The 23,100-nt window shown below is 35.2% G+C and overlaps 1 protein-coding gene across 2 annotated transcripts in view; it reads left to right on the top strand.

Annotated features, from left to right (window-relative positions):
• Window positions 1–23,100, top strand: part of ADAMTS19 (ADAM metallopeptidase with thrombospondin type 1 motif 19) — a 276,661-nt gene that overhangs the window by 126,586 nt on the left and 126,975 nt on the right. For both annotated transcript variants that reach the window (XM_086410488.1, XM_086410489.1), the window contains one exon: window positions 13,338–13,443. In XM_086410488.1, the coding sequence (XP_086266614.1) occupies window positions 13,338–13,443 (106 nt within the window). The remainder of the gene's footprint in view (window positions 1–13,337; window positions 13,444–23,100) is intronic.

The following is a 23,100-nucleotide window of genomic DNA, read 5'->3' as shown; positions in this document are numbered from 1 at the left end:
TTAATGCCTTCAGGATATGATTACATTATAACATTATAAAAATGCGTTAGCCAAAATTCCTGATTTATATGCAATCAGAACACTTCTAAATTTTTCCAGCTGTATCCTTAAACTTACTTCACAAGAATCTTTAACTGTGTTTCATCTTACCTATTTTTTAAAGTCATGACAGTTTTTTAATTTCCAAGACAGATGATATCACTAACGTAATTTTATTTGTTATGTATAAAGCCTAAGAACTCTGATTTATCTTTTTTAAAATTAACCTAGGAATGAGGATACCAGTTTTAGCCATGTTTGTGATTGACTGCACAGTAAAGGTCTCATTACTGATTTACAAGAGTTAGATGTGTAATCTACCACATGTGGCTGTTTGAATGTGCCACTGGATTTATATTTTCAGAGTTTCACTGAAATCTAAGTTAAGAATTTCAGATGGTATATATTATTAATGATATATAAATATACAATGATGTACATTGGAGTTTGGCTTCATTAAAATTCTCTAAGGATTTAAGAGTTGAACTTCTAAAGCTGTCCCATAACTCCCTCTTAAATTTTCTGAAGAGAGATGTGAAGTAGATGTGAATGGATGTGAAGTAGAATAAACCTAGAATACAATAGCAGGAGCACAAAACTAGCCTGTAGGCATAAATTTTCTTAATTGTTCTGCCTTCCATACAAAAGTAATCCTTTTCATTACCCTCATGTGGAGAGGAGGCGGGTCAGGTTAATGATGCGACTTAATAAACCTTAAGGAAGGTCTGTTGTTCAGTGGTTAAGTCACGTCAGGGTAAAAACAACAAAAGCACCAACAAAATCTGTTTTGAATATGTACTGTGAAGTTCTCTCCATCTTTCAGAAGGACAGAAGTATTTAGAAATTGGCCACCTCTGCTCACCCTACATACCACTCTCCCTCAGAACTCCCTTTCTTTCACTTTTTCTAAACATTTACTTAAACCATCTTTCACCTTCTTCTTTCTGCACCATATTAATACTTCATATAAAAGCTTGCCAAGGATTTCAAAGTGGTATATATACATTGTCTGGTGCACTGGTGCACTGCCTTAGATATCTCCATTGCACCTTAAGGTAACAAAATAAAATGAGGGATTACTTACTGTCCTATTTTTCCTTCAGAAGTCCATTAAAAATATAATACGCACAAACTTTTTTAACATGCATATTCCCATTTGTAGTTAATTTTGTCTCAGTACACAGAACAATACTAAATTAAGCAAAGAAAATGTTACATCTAGCTTTCTATGGAGAAGGCAGTGGCACCCCACTCCAGTACTCTTGCCTGGAAAATCCCGTGGGCTGAGGAGCATGGTAGGCTCCAGTCCATGGGGTCGCTAGGAGTCGGTACGACTGAGCGACTTCACTTTCACTTTTCACTTTCATGCATTGGAGAAGGAAATGGCAACCCACTCCAGTGTTCTTGCCTGGAGAATCCCAGGGACGGGGGAGCCTGGTGGGCTGCCCTCGATGGGGTCTCACAGAGTCGGACACGACTTAAGCGACTTAGCAGCAGCAGCAGCTTTCTATAATATATTAAGATTGTATCTTTCACAAGTTCCTACTTGATTCCAAGTGGCTGAAAATATAAACTTGTCAATTAATATTTTTTCTAGTTTAAATTACTACCTTGTTTTTGCTTTTGTTTGCTTTTAGCTCATATTCGTTTTGCCAGATAATCCCCCAAATTCTCATTTGATTCTTTCCAAGTAGCCTGGGTGATATGCTGTAGATCAGAAATCACCATTCTTTCTCTGCCCTTGGAGATCTTTAGGTCTTTGTTGCTTCACAGTGAAGAAAGTCCTAGTTTACATGGCAACACAACACACCACTGCACTTGGCTCCCAGGAATGTAGCTGGTGGAGTCAACTCAAGAATATTCAACTCAGGGTTCTGTAACCTTCCTATTCAGGTCTCTTCACCCGTTCCTCACCTTCCCACCCATCCCACTCCCCACCCTTCCAGCTTCTACTGGAGACACTGCTCAGCTTCTAGTATGTCATCTCTGTGTGTGTTTGTGCATGTGTGTGTGTGTGTGTGCATGTGTGCTCAGTCATGTCCAACTATTTGCAACCTCATGAATTGTAGCTCCTCTGTCCCTGGGATTTTCCAGGCAAGAGTACGGGAGTGGGTTGCCATTTCTTTCTCCAAGATATCTTCCCAACTCAAGGATTAAACCCTAGTCTCATGCATCACCTTCATTGGCAAGCAGATTCTTTACCACTAGCGCCACCTGGGAAGCCCCCTGCATTAAACCACCCACCCCTTGACAGTGAGAATCAAAGTAGGCTCAGAAGTGATAGTTAAGTCTCTCTCTATAGTCACATCATATTTTCCTTAATTCCCTATTTGAGCCATGCTATATTGACCTGGGATTTCCCAATCCATATCCTCTACAATTCCAATAGAATACCAGTAATCCTAATCCCTTCCAACCTGCTATCAGAGCAGAGTCTTTAGATGACTAGGAAAACATCACCAGTGTAGAAATACAAAGTCTTATGGACTCTGTTGCAGAGGGAGAGGGTGGGAAGATTTGGGAGAATGGCATTGAAACATGTATAATATCATGTATGAAACGAGTCGCCAGTCCAGGTTCGATGCACGATACTGGATGCTTGGGGCTGGTGCACTGGGACGACCCAAAGGGATGGTTTGGGGAGGGAGGAGGGAGGAGGGTTCAGGATGGGGAACACATGTATACCTGTGGCGGATTCATTTCGATATTTGGCAAAACTAATACAATTTTGTAAAGTTTAAAAATAAAATAAAATTAAAAAAAAAAGAATTGTGTATTGGTGTACTTTAAAATTATTATCACTGTATATACAAAACATAGTCTATACATTGTGAATAAACAAATTGATTTCTCAGTGCTTTCTTGCCCACGTGACACATACTGAAGGAGAGATGGTCAATAGTCATGGTAAATAATTAGATTAATTGGTATGTTAAAAGATAAAAAGGAAATGAGGCATTAAAAATGAAATAAAATGAAGCATAGAAAAAAACAGTAGATCTAAGGAAGAGATAACCTGGGAACACCAGGGTGGAAAGAAGAGTATTTATAATTATATTTTATTTTATTTTTTTTGCAGTCCCGGCCCCTCCCTATTTATAATTTTAAATGTGGTAATCCAGAAATGCCTTACTGAAAAGTGTTGTTGTTACAGAATGGAACTTGGGTTTGCTCACTTGTGCACGGTAAAACCAATCTACTAACACCAGGTTGTGGTGAAGAAAGTGCAGACGTGGAGTAGGTGCCAGACAAGGAGTTGAGAGCAGCTAATGTGCAAAAACTACAAACTCACTGATAAGTTGCAGGGAAGCATTTTAAAAGGAAAGATGAGAGAGAGGAGTTGCAGGAGATATGATCAGCTTGTGCACAATTCTCTGATTGATTGGTGGTGAGGTAATAGGGTGTTGTCAGAGGGCTTAACATTATCAGTCCTCAGGCTCCAGTTGGACTGGGGACTACATGCTCATGGTCATCATATAGTTCTTCCATTTGGTAGGGGCTGTAATATCTATAAAACAACTCAGGAATGTGCATCAGATACAGTTTCTATATACATCAGGGAGGAACTAAAGATTCTGTGACTGCCATATGGCTGACTTGTTTAAATTGTTATAGCCCCGCTGGTCCAGCTGTTGCTTTTGTCACTGTGTGTTCACAACTTTTCAATCATTAATTTTTTTTTGTATATGTTAATCCCAAATTCCTAATTTATCACTCATTAATTCTTGAGCTAGGCTTTTGTCACCCAGGGGAGGCCTGGGAGATTACAGGTTTACTGCGAGAGGCAGGTAGAGGACATGGCAAGAAGGGTCTCCCCCAGGAAAGCACCATAGGATCCTGCTTGGTTACGATATTTTAAAAAATTGGTAGATGATGTAGAAAGAGATCTATGTAGAGAATGTTCCAGACAGGTGAAAAGCCAGTGAAGAAGCCTTGAGGTAAAAACATGCTTGTACATTTGAGAAATGACTCCTACCCCTCACCCCAAAAAAGCCAATATAGTTGGAGTACAATGGAAAAAGGAGGTTATTATAGAAATTTTTGATTTTGTGTTTCTTCTTGTGACAACTTTGGTAAATTGTAAAATTTATTAGCATGCTATTTTATATATTACCGTATTGTCTTTAGGATTTGTAGAGACATTTCCGTATTCATTTTTGATGGTAGTGTATTTATATTTGTCACGCTTTTATTCTTAATCAGTTTACTAGGAAAGTTTCCATTTTTGTCAGTTTTCTTCTACATTTGTTTTATTTTTCCATGATTTTCCTCTTTATTATTTCCTTCCTTCTGCTTTCTTAAGCTTTGATGCTCTCTTCTTTTCCCATCTCCTGGGAGGAATTTTAACCATTGATTTTTCAGTCTCTTGTTTTTTTCCTAATATACACTAAGAATTTTCTAAGCATTGTCATTGCAGTTCACATATTTTTGATGTGGTTTCTTTTTATTATAACTATGTGTAAAGTACTTTCTAATTTCCATTATAAATTCTTTGACTTGTGGACTGTTTAGAAGTATCATCTCATGTCTAGACTGTTTGGTTTTTTCTGGTTATCTTTTTAGTTCTTTAGATTATTTACATCATGACCAGTGAACATACTTTGGATTATTTCCACATTTGAAATGTATTGAGTGTTTTCCAATACTCACTAAGTGGTCAGTTTTATAAATATACCATGTACACATAAAAAGAATTTGACTTTTGTTGTGTGCAATGTTCTTAGGTCAGTTAAGACAGACATGCTGATTTATTGTTTGGATTTGTTATGTCCTTAGTGAATTTTTTATGGTTGTTCCATCAGCTGTAAAGAGACACATTAAAGTTTCCCAGTTTAATTGTAGAATTGTCTATTTCTCTTCTTAATTCTATTCATTTTGCTTTATGCATTTTGAGCCTATAAGTTGTGATATTTTTGTTGTAGAAATCCTTTTATTATAAAAACAATCCTCTATCTTTGATATGCTTGTGGCTTCAATTCACTTCGCTATAATTTGCACAATTGTAGTATTTATATGATCTCTTCTACTCTGTTTTGGTTAATTTTTACATATTATACCATTTTATTTTCTTATACTTTTAACTTATCTATGTCCTTATTTTTAAAGTGTATCTCTAGGAAGCAGAGTACAGCTAGGGTTTATTTTTATTATGCAATTCTATCATTTTAGTTTGAGTTTACTATATTTAGTCTTTTATATTTAATTAAATTTTTGGTATGAAATGTTATCTGTTTTATTTTTCACTTTATTTCTTGTTTCTTTACCCTTTTTTGCCTTTTTATATAAGTAAATCCAATATTTGTATTCCATTTTCTTTACAATTGTGGGTTATATATTATTTTCCTATTCTTTTGAAATTACTGTATGTGTTATGCATGTCTCCTTTTACTGGTCTCCTGATATTGCTAGACTTTTGAACACTTAAACTCCATTCATTCCCCCCACTATATTCAGTTCTCTGTGTTTTAAAATTGTAGAACATTAAAATCAGTGTTTTGTATACTTGATATTTATTTACAGTTTATGTGTTTATTCTTTATTTTCTTTGCATTTTCATGTTTCATTATGAGATTTTTTTCCTTCTTTTTGAAGAAAGTTCTTTAACATTTCTTTATACCGATAATTTTTGCTGATTAGCTTTTTAATGTATTAAAGTATCGTTGGTTTATAACATTATGTTTCATGCATACATTATATAGTATTTCAACCTCTGTGTACACTATATTATGCTCATTACCGTAAGTTTAGTTTCATCTGTCACCATGCATTTAAACCCCTATTTTGCCCTCCCCATTGCCACTTCCACTTTGGTAACCCACTACTCTGTTGTCTGTATCTTTTGGTTTTTATCTGGTTTTGTTTGTTCATTTATTTGGTTTTTGTTTGCTTATATACACATGTGAGTAAAATCACATGGTATTTATCTTTCTTCATCTATTATACTTATTTCACTTAGCCTAATTCCTTCAAGGTCCAAGCATATTGTCACAAATAACAAGATTGCATCTCTTTTTTTTTTAATAATTGAGTAGTATTGTGTATATGTAAGACATCTTCTTAATCCATTCATCTATTGATGGGCACTTAGGTTATTTCCATATCCTGATTCTTGATGGAAAACAGTATGGATATTCCTCAAAAGGTATAAGAATAGCATTACCAGTTGATCTAGTATTCCATTTCTGCATATTCATCTGAAAGATGAAAGCACTAATTCAGAAAGATAGATGCATTCCTGTATTTATCACAGCATTATCTATACCAATATTTTGATATAATGTACCATTAGAAGGGGTTTCTATCTCTAATTTACAAAAAGATCCATTTGGTTTGTGGTGACCCAGTGAATGTGGATTCAGGTTCCATATCTTTATGTTAAAAATGTCTTTATTTCATCACCATTTATTCTCTAATTTTAATATGGAAGTGACTTCTCTCTCACAGTGTACCCTTTCTTTACTTGGCTGGTGATTTTTATTTGTGATCTTAAGTTGACTTTCCTGTGGGAATTTTCTGTTTGCTGAGATGATATCATAGTGATATTTCATTTGTTTTTACTTAACTGACAAGGAATTCTGTAATCCTTGCATGATCCCCAAATTGTATGATCAATTTGTACATTACATTCATGGCTTAGTATTCTTTTGGCTTTACACTTATGCATGATGATGGCTTGGGTTTTGATTTGTTTATGAAGTCTTTTCTAGCATTCCCAGAATTTATTTTGAGCCAGAGTTCCTTGTTGCTTCCCTACATATGGATTTTTAAAGTTATATTCAAGTCTGTTTCAAAGTCATTAACAGCATCAATTCCAGGCTTTCTTATTTGTATATGGATCTTAGTTCTTTACTCACTAAATACCTGTCATGCAGATATTTTGGAACCACACCCATTATTTAATAAGACTTGTGTCTTATATGATACCCAGGTTCTGACAGCATTAACTCATGATCTTATCACTCAGGCCTTGAATTTTTTAAGCTTTGTTCCTGTACTTGGAATTATTTTTACATCAACCTTAGCTATATATTAAAAAATTTGTATATTGTATATTATTTGACATTTCTATGTGGTTTTCACAAAAGAGTCTCATTCTCCCATGATATAGGAACATACAAACAACATTTTAATGTCTAAACAATATTTTGCCTTATTTGACCACAGAGCCTGTTATGCTTTTTTATTAAACTAATACTGTTTTGATTATTCTTAGGAGTCACTTTTTTCATAGTATTTGTAGAAACTACACTGTTAAGAATGTTACAGATGACTTAAACATTTAAGAGGATCTGGAAGCCTATTCTTAAATACCTTTATAATTATAGTGATATTAAACTCTTAACTTACATACTTATAATTTTATATTCCTAGATCATCTTGTCTCTTAATGGAAGAGAGGCAGATAATTTGCAAAGTAGTAAGGCGAGTATTTGTTTTAAAATATGTTCAAAGCCCAATTTGAATATTATCGTGTAAGTGAATTTTACATTTTCAGGGCACCATGATTAAGTTATTATAAATTTTTTTCTAATTGGTGGATGAAATACATTTGTTTCTTCTAAATTATATTTTTTTTTTCAAAGCCCTCAATCGACTCACATTTTATATTAGTCTTTCTATGCTTTTCCTTTAAAGTGCCCCTTACTGAGAATGTGCCAGATACCGTGCTGATGCAGAGATGTACTACATGGCTTGCATATTTAAAGAACAGAAGCTTCCCCTCCATCAGTAACATCAATTCCCATAAGAATTTGCTTACCCTTTTCCATAATCAATCCTTAGTTCAGAAATTCCACACCCAATTTTTACTTCTTTCCCTGACTCACCTCTTCCCACTCAGTGATACCACCAACCAGTTTCCCTCTCTAAAATTGTTTCCTGCTTTGATTTCCCCCTATTCAGTGTCTTAAAAAAATGATCCCATAATATCCTATGTATGTCTTTATGTCTCAGTGATAACATTTTTAAACGGGTGTTTGTGTAGCTTATACTCCTGAAGGCAGAGCTCAGTATGTACCTTTGGCCCTTGTCACATACATTACATTAGGATTCAAGAAATAGTAGGACACATAGATAAATAACTTACCTCATAGGGTGCAATCATAAGATAAATAACTTGCTAGGATTGTGCCAGGAAAGCTAGGATTCTGAACTGAGGTGGTTTACCCACTGGCTAAAAGCAACAGTTCTGCAGCTGGAAGACTTACTTTTGGTAGGATACACCCATTTGATCATATACAAACTCAGGGCACTCAAAACCCAGAGGGATGGGATGAGGAGGGAGGTGGGAGGGGTGTTCAGGATAGGGGGACACATGTACACCCTTGGCTGATTCATGTCAATGTATGGCAAAAACCACCACAATATTGTAACATTATTAGTCTTCAGTTAAAATAAATTAATTAAAAAAACACTCTGATTTTCTAATTAGTCTGTTATTATAGCATGCATCCTGTAGAGTGTTAAAGGTTTCTGATTATCTTGAAGAGGTATATCATATCATGTCCAGTGTTTTGTTTTCAGATGTGAAATTCTCTTGACTCCTGGTATATGATTTGATTAATTTTTAGTTGAGAAATTAGAAATTGTTTTGGTTTCCTTTGTCTTTTCATAAGTTTTTTATATTGAAAAAGTGCTTTAAAAAGGACCTGTGTTATATCTATCTTTAAATAACAGCTGTGTTAAATCCTTTCCCCTCCTAACCTCTACCCCTTATTATAATAGGAAACATGTGGGTTCTTGAAAGGACCTGAAAAGCAAGGGCTTTTAAACAGAATAATGCAAGTCATTTAAATTAGTCATGGTTACAATTATTCTCCATAACTTTCAAGTCAAAGAAAATCTCCTTTGTGTGCCAAATGTAAGAACAATGAAATTCAAATTTATTAGAAACTTAGTTGAAGATTTTGACTTTACACTTAAGTAAAAGAACAATAGGAGAGGATCTTTTTTGGTTGTTAAATTACATTCTGATGTAGAAGACATTGTATTGATTACTGCTCAGATTTCATAGACATGAGTATAATTTTCTGTCTTTAATTTTCTCACTGTAAAGCTATTTTAAACACATGAACTTGGAAAATGGGAAAAAAGGAAGAAAAATTACCTATAATCACTTCACATAATATAATTGATATTAACAATTTAGCATATTTATGTGGTCTTTTTGTTCTATGAAAATGTGATTTGAATTTTTTGACACTTGGTTGTAATCATTCCTCTATCAATATTTGAATTTTATTTCATAAAATATTTTATAGTATAAAATGTCTTGTGTATTGTAAAGATCATTTTTATCACCATATATTTTAATATGACCATACTATAGTTACTGATTTCCCATACCTAGTGGGAGAAGGCAATGGCACCCCACTCCAGTACTCTTGCCTGGAAAATCCCATGGACGGAGGAGCCTGGTAGGCTGCAGTCCATGGGGTTGCTAGAAGTCTGACACGACTGAGCAACTTCACTTTCACTTTTCACTGTCATGCATTGGAGAAGGAAATGGCAACCCACTCCAGTGTTCTTGCCTGGAGAATGCCAGGGACTGGGGAGCCTGGTGGGCTGCCATCTATGGGGTCACACAGAGTCGGACACGATTGAAGCGACACAGCAGCAGCAGCAGCGGTGAAGAATTTAGTGTCCCCAGAGAGGTCACTGTTTATTCTTTCTCATCCTTGTACCACAGGGCGGGTGCTGGGAAGATAGCAAAGTTTTACACTGTTGCATTCCCCCTGCTTCCCACTGCTGCTTCTAAGTCAGAATCTCTCCTATCCTCATGTAAAAACTCACCATTTGAAGCTGAAACTCTGATCTTTGCCATCCTATCCTTCACTGTCACTGTGACTCCTCTCTCTCCTTGATCCCTGCCCACATTTCCTGTGGATATTGGCTGTGTTTCCCACCTTCCTGAGTTAATTGTGATCAGGTGCAATTTCATGTTCATGGTATCAGTTCCCTGAGCACTACTTAATGATTCTTTGACCTCAACCTCTACCTCTGCCCTTTTCTACCTTCATGGCAATACCTAAGTCGTGTCTTGGAATTTCAGCTCTGAAATCTAAAAATCCCTAAATACCTCTCGTGTCACAGTCTCCAGTACTTCTTTGGAAAGTGTCTCTTCTTCTACTTCATTGATGACTCCATTCTCCTGACCACTGTATTCATTTTTAATGATCAGGCTCCAACCCTTCCTCTTTAATTATCAAGCATAGAGCCGTTGCAAGTTCTATCTTTTCTCTGACTCTTAAGTTTTACTGTAATCTCTTACACCCTGGGATTCTTCCTTTATACCTGATCAACAAAACCTCAGCCCAGATTTCATCCACACGTTAGCCTTCTCTGTGTCAGCCATTAGGTTGTATACCATTCAACTGGGCATGTTAGTACCACCCAGGCTCTTGCTCTCCATCCACTGCAGAACCATATACTTTCTGATCCATTTACATTAAGTATTTCCTGACTTCTTCATCAGCTGTCTTTCCTGTTTCTCTCAGTTGCTATTCCAAGTTTCTATTTCTTTTCCAAAAAGTATTTCCAACTCCCATTCACCTTTGACCCACGCCTCAGATAACATTGCCTCTTTTTTTCACTTAGACATACAAAAATGTTAGAAACTAAGCTCCTTTACTTAATAAGCTATATCTATGAAAATTCTGTAGGAATCATCTTCCATTGTAAATCTGTAAACATTCCTCCTAAAGTCAGCAGGGAAAGTGAAGAGCTCAATACCACGGAAATTTCAACAGTACATTGAAAATCCTGGCCGGTGTAGTAATATTACAGAAAAATATGGGAAAGCATATAAGAAAAAGAATAATGGAGAAAATACAGGAATTTAAAAACAAGCTACAATACGGTCTTTATTTGGGAACAATATATTTGAATGGGTATGGGTGAAGAAATATAATACTTATTAAAGTGATTAAATTTGATATGTACTGGTCCACATAGCAAAGGAATATATGACATGACAACACACATTGGCTGAATTTTAATCTACATATGGTGATGAAATTATTTCAGTTGTGAAAAACATGAAGAAGTATATGGGCATCCTAAAGGAAATTTTGTACCAAACAGTGGTCATCGGCATGTTAATTATAGTTGAGCTTGATTTAGAATTTTTGCAGAACATTTAATCTCAAATTATGTGTTTTTAAAAGTCTTAAAATGCTCAAGAGAATTTTGATATCCTTTTAAGAGGGGGTACTTCACTTTCATCCTGCATCTCTCTCTCCATTCTTTCCACCTCTCTTCTTCCCTTCAGTCAGGACACAAGTTCAGTTACTCCTAAATCTTGATTTTCCATCTCTTGTTGTTTTAATAAGACCATGCCTTATCACACTCAGGGCTTCCCTGGTGGCTCAGACAGTAAAGAATCTGCCTGCAATGCAGGAGACCCAGGTTCGATCTCTGGGTCAGGAAGATCCGTTGGAGAAGGCAATGGCCACCCACCCTAGTATTCTTGCCTAGAGAATCCCATGGACAGAGGAGCCATGACTAAGTAACTAACTTTCATTTTAGCACTGATAATATTCATACTAAAGTTTAAGAATTTTTAAAAGTTTTTATTTCACTTATTGTTGAATGGAACTAAACAACGTGTTTCTCGCCTCTTCCTTCTCTTCTTCCTTCTGCTCATTATTGCCTTCATCTTTCCTTCTACTTTATCTAGATTTAATCATAGCGTAATTTCAATTGCCTTAATAAGCCAAATAAAGTAGGACTTATCATCTATTGATCCATTCATATGTCCATCCACCCATCTATTAATAGAGAAGCTATTCATCTCTTTGTGGATTTGGAATGTCTGTAAGATCTATTTTAATTTCTAAATACAATGAGAAAATAACATCTTTATACTTAATCTCTTGACCATTTCTTTCTCTAGTTCTGTTTTTTAAATAACACGTATATACTACATTTTGCCTAACAAATATATCTTCATTTTTCTGATAAACCAGTGGATACCAGGCCTTGACATTAGTATGAAGGTTTGAAAGAGTAGTTAAGGATATACTTTGAACTAATCTCCATTTTCAACCCTCCAGCAATGCCTTTCCTCAAACCTGTGTGTTTCAGTCTTGAGCCTCTCTAGGGTTCTACTGTGCTCATAAACTCCTTCTTTCCTATCATTTGAGCTGTGGCTCCACTAAATCAGTCCATCTTTCTTCACGAATCTTCTCTCCCCAAAACATGGTCAAGATGATTTGTCGTTTTATTTAAATTTAATTATTCCTTACCATTATTCTTCAGATTTCTGAAGAGAGAAAAAAGTCACAGCATTCAGCTAACCATCTTTCATTAGCGTGCTCTAAATTGTAATCAAAAGCAAAATAAAATTAGCTGGTGGATGGATTCATCCTTGGTAGTCATGTGATCTTTGGCAAATCATTTTACCTGTCCATTAATTTTTTTCACAAAATGAGATTACATGTATTTTAAAAGGAGATGAAATTTAGAAAGCATACAAATAATTCAAAAAATATATATTTCTTATAACAGATATCTTGTTACTTGAGAATACATAAAATATACTCTTGGATGATTATAGTACCTTGTATTAAATAATATTTATTGAAATATATGTCTTAATTAGTAAAATAGTATATAAATCTTTGACAAATGAGTATAAGTGATTTCATATATTATCATCTTTACTAATAATTTAAACCAAAAGGTCAAATGTTTTGCTGAAATTTTTGTCTTAATATTTCAGTATCATGTACTCTGGATCAGATCATCTTTATTAGCTAAGAAATTTTCAAAGGAAACACTTTTAGTTTTCCAATTACCATGGATAGTTTTTAAGTTACATTAGTTAAAATGATATTTTACAAAATAAAATTTCAAAATGTTACTAACTCAGAATATAAATGTGAGTTCAAGAATCTTCTAAATGTAATTTATTTTAGGGTATTTCTTTGAAATGAGATTTCAAGATTTGAGAAATGCTTAAATAATCATTGCTTTTTTATTTACATTTTCTAAGTTGTGACTATCTTACATGATGATGAAAAGTGATATTTATAAAATGTATTTTTATGGTATTCCTTGGAGAATTATATAATTGATAAAATTACTCCATCTAAAATATGAAATTTAAAAGACTATTAACAGTTTATTGAGTGACATATATATATTTCTCCTGAAATTATTTATAGGGGCTGGATATCACAGTTTAATAGATATATTTGAGGGTGAAAACTGTCATTTTTCTTTTCTTCTATTAATACCAAACATAAATATTTGGACTTTAATTCTGACATTTGATAATTAATGTTTGTGTTTTCTAGGTATAGCTTACTTGAGTGGAATGTGTAGTGAAAAGAGAAAATGTATTATTGCTGAAGACAATGGCTTAAACCTTGCATTTACAATTGCTCATGAAATGGGCCACAAGTAAGTAAAATTCCTGGCTATGCTAATATAACTTTGTAATTTGAGGTATTGAATTGCCTGCATATCTTTCCATTTTTTTGTTTTGAGCCTAAGATTTTTAAAATTAGGGAAATGAAGGAGGGAAGATCATTTACATTTGAAGAGTATTTTCTGATTATTTTAACCATTCCTGATATTTTGAATAAAATCTTATTACGTTATTAAAATCCTCATCAGAACAGTCATTACATGGCACATGATTCATTTCAATACATATTTTCAAATGATATAAACCTTGCAATAATCATGACACTAAAAAGATATGCATTATTCAAGCATCCAAGGAAAACACTACATACAAGTAAAATGCTTTCAACTTTTGACAGTTCCTGTTTGTTATTACCCAGTAGAGAGCAAAAGGAGTTATCTGCACAGTTTAGAAGTAATGCATTTGAAAGAGAATTAAACTGGACACACAGTTCATGTGTAATGAACATTAAGTACGTCTCAGACATAATTCTACGCACTGTACATAGATTAGCTCACTTAAAACTCATACAAAGCAAGGATTTCATTTTACAAATAATAAAAATAGCAATAATAAGTGGTGGTAGCAACACTTACTATAGTCTTGCTATGTGCCAGACACGTTTCTACATGCTTTATATATCCCCACAACTTTCCTGTCAAATAGACTGTTAGAGTACCCATCTTATAGAGAAGAAACCTGAAGTAGAGAGGGGTTATCTACCCTCCTAGAATGATGAAAATACTATCTTAGAGGAAAAATTTGATCATGTCATCTAACTCAGGTCATACTGTTCTGAATTTCTACACTAAGTTGTCTACTGTCTGTAGATCTTGAATTCTTCATCAATAAAATGGGGATAATACCTGTATTATGAAGTTTGTTTGAGATTCAAATGACGTAAGAAATAGACTGTATTTATGGAAATTGGGCTTCCCTGGTGGCTCAGATGGTAAAGCATCTGGGTTGGGAAGATCCCCTAGAGAAGTGAATGGCAATCCACTCTGGTATTCTTGCCTAGAGAATTCCATGGACTTGGCAGAGCCTGGCAGGCTAGAATCTATGGGGTCACAAAGAATCGAACACAATTGAACAACTAACAAACTAACACTTTCAGACTTTCACTACTTTACAGTAAATACATTATAGTAGAATGGTGTGGGTTAGGGAATCAGACCTAATTTTGACTGTAGGCTTCTCTACGTGCTAGCAGTATCAGCAGCACAAATGAAAAGTATTTTAATTGAACTCAGATTTACTGAAGCCCTATTCAGGGAGGTGATCTTTATGGAGGCCCCTTTGGTCAAAGGCATATTTGGTTTGGCTGCAGTATTTCAAAAATTGTATCAGTTGCCAACATTAAAAAATATAAATTTGACATAAAAATTCAAATTTCCAGACCTGGCAGCGTTAGACGCACAGTCCCATATGGCAGCCATCCCTTGGAGCTGAGCAGCGTCTGTACCCTTTAGGCTGGGCCCATCCTCCCCAGCTCATCACACGCAGCAGCACTTTGCTACCATTCATCCAGCTGACTTTGTTTTCATCATATAGCTGGACTCTGTAGACAGTTGAGTAAACTTGAGTTGGCAGTGGAATTTGATTGGTAAAGGAAAACTTTGATGAAAACTTATATAAGACTTAATGGTTTTTATTTAAAAAAACCCTTTTTTAGTCAAGTAAACTGGAATATATAAAAATGATCCGGTCATAATTATATAGTCCTATAAATGATCAAATATTGAATGTACCCATAACCTAGGGCAGGAAATAGAACATTATCAGCAGTGATTGGTTTTTTGATGTCATTATTTTTAAATGTAGAAACACTTTCATTTTCTCTTATGCAGGCTTTCGGTTGTCATTTGAGTGCTCTAGGATATGTGAGGGGTTTGTTACTTGAAAAAGAAGAAAAGATAAATATACTTTGAAATCATCATCCTTTAGGGAAAGTATACAATACAAACGGAGAAGGCGATGGCACCCCACTCCAGTACTCTTGCCTGGAAAATCCCATGGATGGAGGAGCCTGGTGGGCTGCAGTCCATGGGGTCGCTGAGAGTTGGACACGACTGAGCGACTTCACTTTCACTTTTCACTTTCATGCATTGGAGAAGGAAATGGCAACCCACTCCAGTGTTCTTGCCTGGAGAATCCCAGGGACGGGGGAGCCTGGTGGGCTGCCGTCTATGGGGTCACGCAGAGTCGGACACGACTGAAGCTACTCAGCAGCAGCAGCAGCAGCAGCATACAATACAATGACCTCATTCAGTATTTGATACCAGGAATGATAGGATTTAGATTCTTAATTCCAGTACTGATTTTATACTTTAAAGATGTTTCAGTTTAATCATAATAGGAAAAAACCACATGTATCATTTGAATGAAGAATGCTGAGAAATAGTATTTAGAGGCAAGAAAAAGTTATTATTAAAAACATTTTAAGTTAGGGCAAATTAATCATAAATATAATTCCTATAAATTAAATTCAAGTTTCTGAATACTTAAAATTTTCACTTCAACAATGCATTAACAATTTGGTAGCTGATTACCTTTTAATGAAACAGACATTAATGATTTTGTCAAGTACCATGAATACTAGAGGGTTCACTTTAAAAAGAAATTTTACATTATAAAAGTATACTTCTCTTTGATGTGTGCTATATTCTAAAATGTAGGAGAAACAGTAATTAAATGAACAAACCACAGTACAAGTTGCTTTATTAACATGCAAAAGGTTGATCAAGAGCTTAAAAAACTATATGATATGATTTAAGGAAATGCCACTTCAGCTTTATGTAGTAGAAACATTGGTTTATGAGCAGAAACTCAGGTCGGAATGGCTAAAATGGTAGTAAAATATTATTTTATTTGACTTTTATAGAGCTGCACCCAAAATCAATAGAGATGTGCCAAAGGTATGTGTAATGCTTGATGGATTAATCCCAGGACATGTGATATATGTTGAACTACTTAGTTACTAAAAATTCTCCTTACCAGGAAGCAGTGTTTGTCTCAAAAGTATAGGCCAAAAAATTTCTTGATGCTTGAGAGGGAGACAATAGCAGTGAGAATAATGGTGTCTTTATAAAGATCAAAAGAACAAACAGCAGGAAGTTCATCTATATAAATTACATCATCATCCACTGTAAAATATAAAACACAATGAAACAAACATGTAGGAAGAAGAAATAAAAAACAATGTTCATGTACACATAGCCTCTTAATAGGGGAAGTTTTCATAGATGTTAGATAATTATATGGATCTTACATGTGCACGTGTACACACACACACAAATACACACACAAGCACACCAACAGAATTCTTTTACTTAGCGGTATAATTAAGATTAAGCTGCTTAAGTGAAGCTGTTAATTCTTATTTTTTTTATTTCTTTTTTTTTCAGTTATAACTTCTTCTCATATACTTCCTATAGGCAGAAATGGATCATTTAATTTTTCAACCCAGAATTTAAGAATGGCAGAATGATTCCATTTTAACTTGTTCATATTCACATATGAAATGTCTCTAAATTGATTTGAAATGGATGTATTTATGTTTGTTGCCTTGAATTTGATTTCTGGAAATTCCCAGAGCAATTCCACATATAGCTGGAAAAGTCAGTATGGGTCACCAAGTAATAAAACTGACTCTTGCTGGTAGGGTGAGAATTTTAGTAACTGAAGTGAACAAAAAAAAAAAAAGAAAGAAAATCCTTCTTTTACGACTGCCAAAGAATCTTAAATAATGTCTGCAAAAATCTATTAAGTTTTTCCTTTGGGAAGTTACCAATTATAATTTTATGTGTAATGTAAGTAATACTTGTCATAATTATAGGTAATGATATACAAAAGTGTAAGTTCAAATCCATAGCAAGAAAGAGGAAATAAGTGATTTATACCAATGTTTTATGATTACTTTTCCAAAATTATTTTTCTTTCTAAATGATAGATCAAGGGAGTGTTTATTTTTCTTATAACCCCAAATTTCAGCAATAGAATGTTTGATAATTATTTAATGTTTTTATACTTATGAAATACAGATAGGACTTTCATTAATTTACTCTGATGAAGGCTAACATTTTATTTTTATAAATAAAAATACCTTAGGAAATTGTTCATAATTTTGACAGGGTTTGTTGAGTATATACATATATACATGTTCACTATATTTTATGTCTTAAATCATCTCTATGAACATAACTTCTTAAAGCAATAGATTATACTTTGATTTCAAGTTGTAAATTACTATGCATATGTTAACTGGTTATATTACTGTGTGAGGGGAAAGTCCCTGAGAGTCTCTGGTTCAATGATTTGCTAGAAGGACTCATAAAATCCACCCAAGCTGCTTTACTTATAGTGATAGTTTATTACAGTGAAAGGATGTAGATTAAAATCAGCAATGGAAAAAGGCACATCGGGCAGGGCCCAGGAGATACCTGGCTCGGCACATGCTTCCTCTTGTCCTTTCCCAGTGGAATTGTGTAGAAAATGCTAATTCTCTAATAATGTCTGAGAACACGTACATTGTACTGCCAACTAGAAAAGCTAACCTGAGCTTTGGTATCCAGGGTTTTTGGTGGAATTTAGTTATGTAGGCAAGGCTGACCACCCATTCCCTACAGAGGTCAAGCTGTTCTAAGTCCCCACCACAAATCACGCTGTTAGTATTAACTACTGGACATATCTCAGGGCCCCCGTAAACAAAGATACTTTTTTATTAGACGGGATATTTCAAGGGCTTAGAGTTTGATCCAAAGAGTAAGACAAATCCTAGACCTTTTTTAGAATGTGCAGGTTGGAACCCAGACTTGTGGTGTTAACTCTAAACTGCAAAATTACACAATATTTTTAAGTTTAAAAATATCATATTTACATTAGGTTGAGAAAGGCTATCTAATAAAAATTAAGTCTTTTATTATCAGATGTTGTATCCGTTTATCCATATCTAATAAATCTCACAGAAGTCTGGAACTAAGTATTATTGTTATCACTTTTTTGCAGATGAGGAAACTGAAGCTAATAGAAAATAATTTTTCAGAATTTTTTTGATGTTAAGAGCATTCTTTTTTGATCAGTTATAAGACTGGAGAAGGCAATGGCACCCTACTCCAGTACTCTTGCCTGGAAAATCCCACGGACGGAGGAGCCTGGTGGGCTACAGTCCGTGGGGTCGCTAAGAGTCAGACACGACTGAGCAACTTCACTTTTCACTTTTATGCACTGGAGAAGGAAATGGCAACCCACTCCAGTGTTCTTGCCTGGAGAATCCCAGGGATGGGGGAGCCTGGTGGGCTGCCGTCTATGGGGTTGCACAGAGTCGGACACGACTGAAGCGACTTACAGCAGCATTGTTAAGAGCTTCCTAGTTCTCTTAGTTTAATCATGTCTTTTAAAGTTTTTGACCTGCAGACTGTTTTTAAATAATCAAATCTCATATTTTTTTTCCTATAGTTTTTAGCAATTGCAAATGCTTCCTCATTCTGCAATTAGGAAAACATTTTTGCCCAGTTCTTTTCTATTTTCTTCCCTTCACCCTGTATCTCACTCTTCTTTATTGCCATATAATCTTAGAAAGTCATCTAAAGTCTACATTAGTGTATGTAATACAATTTTCTATGTTAAATTTTATTTTCTCATTAACTGCTCAGTGTGCTGTGCTGTACTGTGCTTAGTCTCTCAGTCATGTCTGACTCTCTGCAACCCCATGGACTGCAGCCCACCAGGCTCCTCTGTCCATGAGGATTCTCCAGGCAGGAATACTGGAGTGGATTGCCATGCCCTCCTCCAGGGGATCTCCCCAACCCAGCGATTGAAACCAGGTCTCCCGTGTTGCGAGCAGATACTTTTCCCACCAGTATCTGCTGGAGTCCGTAGTCTGTTCCTTTTCCAGGGGATCGTCCCAAACTTCTCAGTAACTGATCTTATATTGAAAGTGTGGCCTCTGATGAGCTAAGAAGCTATGCCAGAATACAGCACATTTCTGGCTTTGTTGAAAAAGCCTTGACTTTTTTTTTAAAAAAGTCAGTTGAACTAAATTGTGTGCTACAGTGATGTAGCTGATTTACATTGTAGTGCACTTTCTGGCAGCCAGTGCCCAGACCACACTTTGAGTAGCCTTGTAACATAACAGCTATATACTCTGCCAGTCTTGCATAGGAGTCACATATGGTTGCCAGAGGGAGGAATGTTTTTATTTTTAGCCTGAAAGGTGGTTTTTCTTTGAATTGTTTCTCTCTCTCCTCATGTATTTTGGCTTTACTTGTGGCTAGTTGGTAAAGAATCTGCTTGCAATGCAGGAGATCTGGGCTCGATCCCTGGGTTGGGAAGATACCCTGGAGAAGGGAACAGCTACCCACTCCAGTATTCTGGCCTGGAGAATTCCATAAACTATATAGTCCATGGGGTCACAAAGAGTTGGACATGACTGAGTGACTTTCACTTTCATATATTTCATATGGTCCTTTTATAGACATAAATACTGTGATGCAGTCCATTGCAAATAACAAAAGTTGGTTTTTTGTGCAAATATTTAGTAGTGTTTTAGATTTGTTTGTTATGTAAATTACGTATAATTTACATAATATGATTGGACTTCCCTGGTGGCTCAGACGGTAAAGCATCTGCCTACAATGCAGGGGACCTGGGTTTAATCCCTGGGTCAGGAAGATCCCCTGGAGAAGGAAATGGCACCCCACTCCAGTACTCTTGCCTGGAAAATCCCATGGACAGAGGAGCCTGGTAGGCTACAGTTCATGGGGTCACAAAGAGTCGGACATGACTGAGCGACTTCACTTTCACTTTTCACGGTGGTGGTGGTGGTGGTTTATGTAATGATATATCATTTACATAAAAAAATCTAAAACACCACTAAATTATGAAAATTATGTAATTTATATATAATCATTCACTATTCATAGTATGATTATCTACAAATTATATAATTTTCATAATTTAGTGGTATTTTAGATTTTTTGTTATGTAAATGATATATCAAAAATATGAATATATAACATATATGTACTGTGTATACGTATCACGTACTGTTTTATTTAGGGCCACAAATAATTTAGCTCTCTCTGTGAATTCCAACTAAAAGTAAAATAACCCCTTTTATATCAGGTAAGCCTTTACTGAAACTTAGCCCCAGGTTTTATATTTTATTATAAAATATATAACTATCAGGGAAATAATAATATGAACTATAATTAATAGTAATATAACCCTGTGGGTATTTTTCTGACCTTGCTGTATCTGGAGATTTATTGACCAGGAAAACTTTACACTGACTTAGCTCATTGAGACCAAAGACTTCTGCCCTCCACTCCAAAAGAAGGAAGGCAGTAATATTAGCTTTATTTTAGGGATGGTGACTGCCAAAACTCATACAGCTAATAAGTGCCTGAGTGGATGTTCAAGTCTGTCCAAATCCAGAGCCTGTGTTGTTAACTACTATGCTATGCCAGAGATCTAACTTACTCAGCTCATTTCTGGACTGCCTCTTTATTATCTAGCTCCAACCTTGTATCTTCAGCCATACCTCACCCTATGCTCCCTCTCATTCTCAGCACTGCAGCCACAATAGAGTTTTTCCAGTGTTTCTAATGGATCATGGTTCTTTGCACTGCACAACATTGGTACATGCCACACCCTCTGCCTTACAAGGATGGGAACAGCTTTGAGAAATTATCTCCTACTGATCATAATTCATACATCTTATCAGTAAGCCATTTTCCTGTAGGATGTGTTCTGTAAGTCATGTCTTTATAAATGTACATTCATTCATCTTTTTATCAGTTTATTTTATTTTTAAACTTTACAATATTGTATTAGTTTTGCCAAATATCGAAATGAATCCACCACAGCTCCAGAGGGTAATGAACCATGCCCATTTTTTATTATCATGAGATTCCTAATCCATTTGATAGTTGTCAATGCATATTAGGCAATCAGTGTCTGCTTGCATTGCGGGAGACCTGGGTTCGATCCCTGGGCCGGCAAGATCCCCTGGAGAAGGAAATGGCAACCCACTCCAGTACTCTTGCCTGGAAAATCCCATGGATGGAGAAGCCTAGTGGGCTACAGTCCATGGGGTCGCAAAGAGTCAGATACGACTGAGCGACTTCACTATAGTAATTATAATAAGTAATAATTGTAATTGTCTTAGTAAAATTTTTGCATAGAATGTTAATAAAAAATTATTATAGAAAAAGTGTTGTATGCACACTCATTCTTTAGAATATTTTCAGCTATTGTATGAAACTTTTAATAAGTTCTTAGTTAAAGTTTTATTAAAATAATATCATGTAGTTTCACATATACCCAAGGTTACATGGAGTGAGACTTTATTCCAGCATGCACATTGCAGAAATGATTCCCCACACACTAGAAGTGCTCCCTCCTGAAGTCTTCCTATCACAATAAGCAGAAGCTCCATCCTTCCAGACACTCAGCCAGACACCATGAAATTATCCTTGAGCCCTTTCTGTTTCTCGCTCTTCACGCTCTCCTCATCAGCTGTTGACTCTACCTCTATAACATATCCAGAATCTGATTGCTTTTCACTAATCTACTACCACTCTGGGCCAAGTCATTGCCGTCTCTCTTCTGGATTAATCCAGTGGCTTCCTAAATGATCTTTATTTTTCAGCCCTTGCCTCCCATAGCCTATTTTCAATTCAGAACCAGGGAGATTCTTTTGAAACAAAGCAAATTACCTGCCCTCATGGCTCAAAATCTTCCAGTAACTTCCTATTTCACTGGTAAAATCCCTGGTCTTTAAAATAGCCCACAAGGCCCTGGAATAGCCTCCTCCCCTTCAAGCCTTCCATTGTCCTCCTTACTAACAGGGTTTGAGATGCATCAGCCTCTTTTCTATAACTCAAACACATGAAGCACGGATCCTCTGCCCTTTGCTTTTCCTTCTGCCTGCAATATCCTTCTTCAGAACAGTCACATGACTGTCTCCGTATTTTTTTTTTTTAGTTCTCTGCTCAAGTGTCATAGTGAGGGCTTTCTGAATACATTTCTTAAAGCATAATAATAACCACACCCCCAATTTATATTCCTCTACCTACTTTAATTTGCTTCATAAAATGTTTCCAATTCTAGACATATATTTATTTATCTGTATGTATATGTTAAATTCTTGACTCCTTAGTTCAGTATTATATTTCCAACCTCTAAAACAGTAGTACTTGCTTACTTGGCACATAGTGTGTACTTAAAAATGTATTTACTCAATAAAGATAAATTTATTAAACTTAACAAATTTATTAAATGTATAGAATATATAACCTCCTAAATTGTGTAGAACAGCTGAATATGTGAATGTACTGTTTGTTAGAAATGAATTAAATAATCCACTTGAGGAAATAAATTGTTATATCTAAGTAGTAAGTTGGCATTGATTTTCACATTAAAAATTTACATTGGGATTAAGATTATGATTTGGATTGATAGATGTTGTAAGGACATTGAACTCTCTCTTCCCATTTTAAATACCTGAAAATTCCAAAAATAAATGTTTTAAATAAATAGTTAAGCTAAAGGGCCAGAGAGAAAAATTTTTACATACTAGAGATAGAAGTAATCTACTGATATAAAAGAGATGGAATTTCTCACTCACAGGAGGCTAAGTCTTAATG

The sequence above is a fragment of the Bos grunniens genome, chromosome 7 (genome assembly GCF_055505025.1).
Source record: "Bos grunniens cultivar Pamir isolate PY7600 chromosome 7, Bosgru_T2T1.0, whole genome shotgun sequence".
Classification (NCBI taxonomy): Eukaryota; Metazoa; Chordata; class Mammalia; order Artiodactyla; family Bovidae; genus Bos; species Bos grunniens.
The sequence above is the reverse complement of the archived record's forward strand: the minus strand, read 5'-3'. Positions and strand labels throughout refer to the sequence as shown.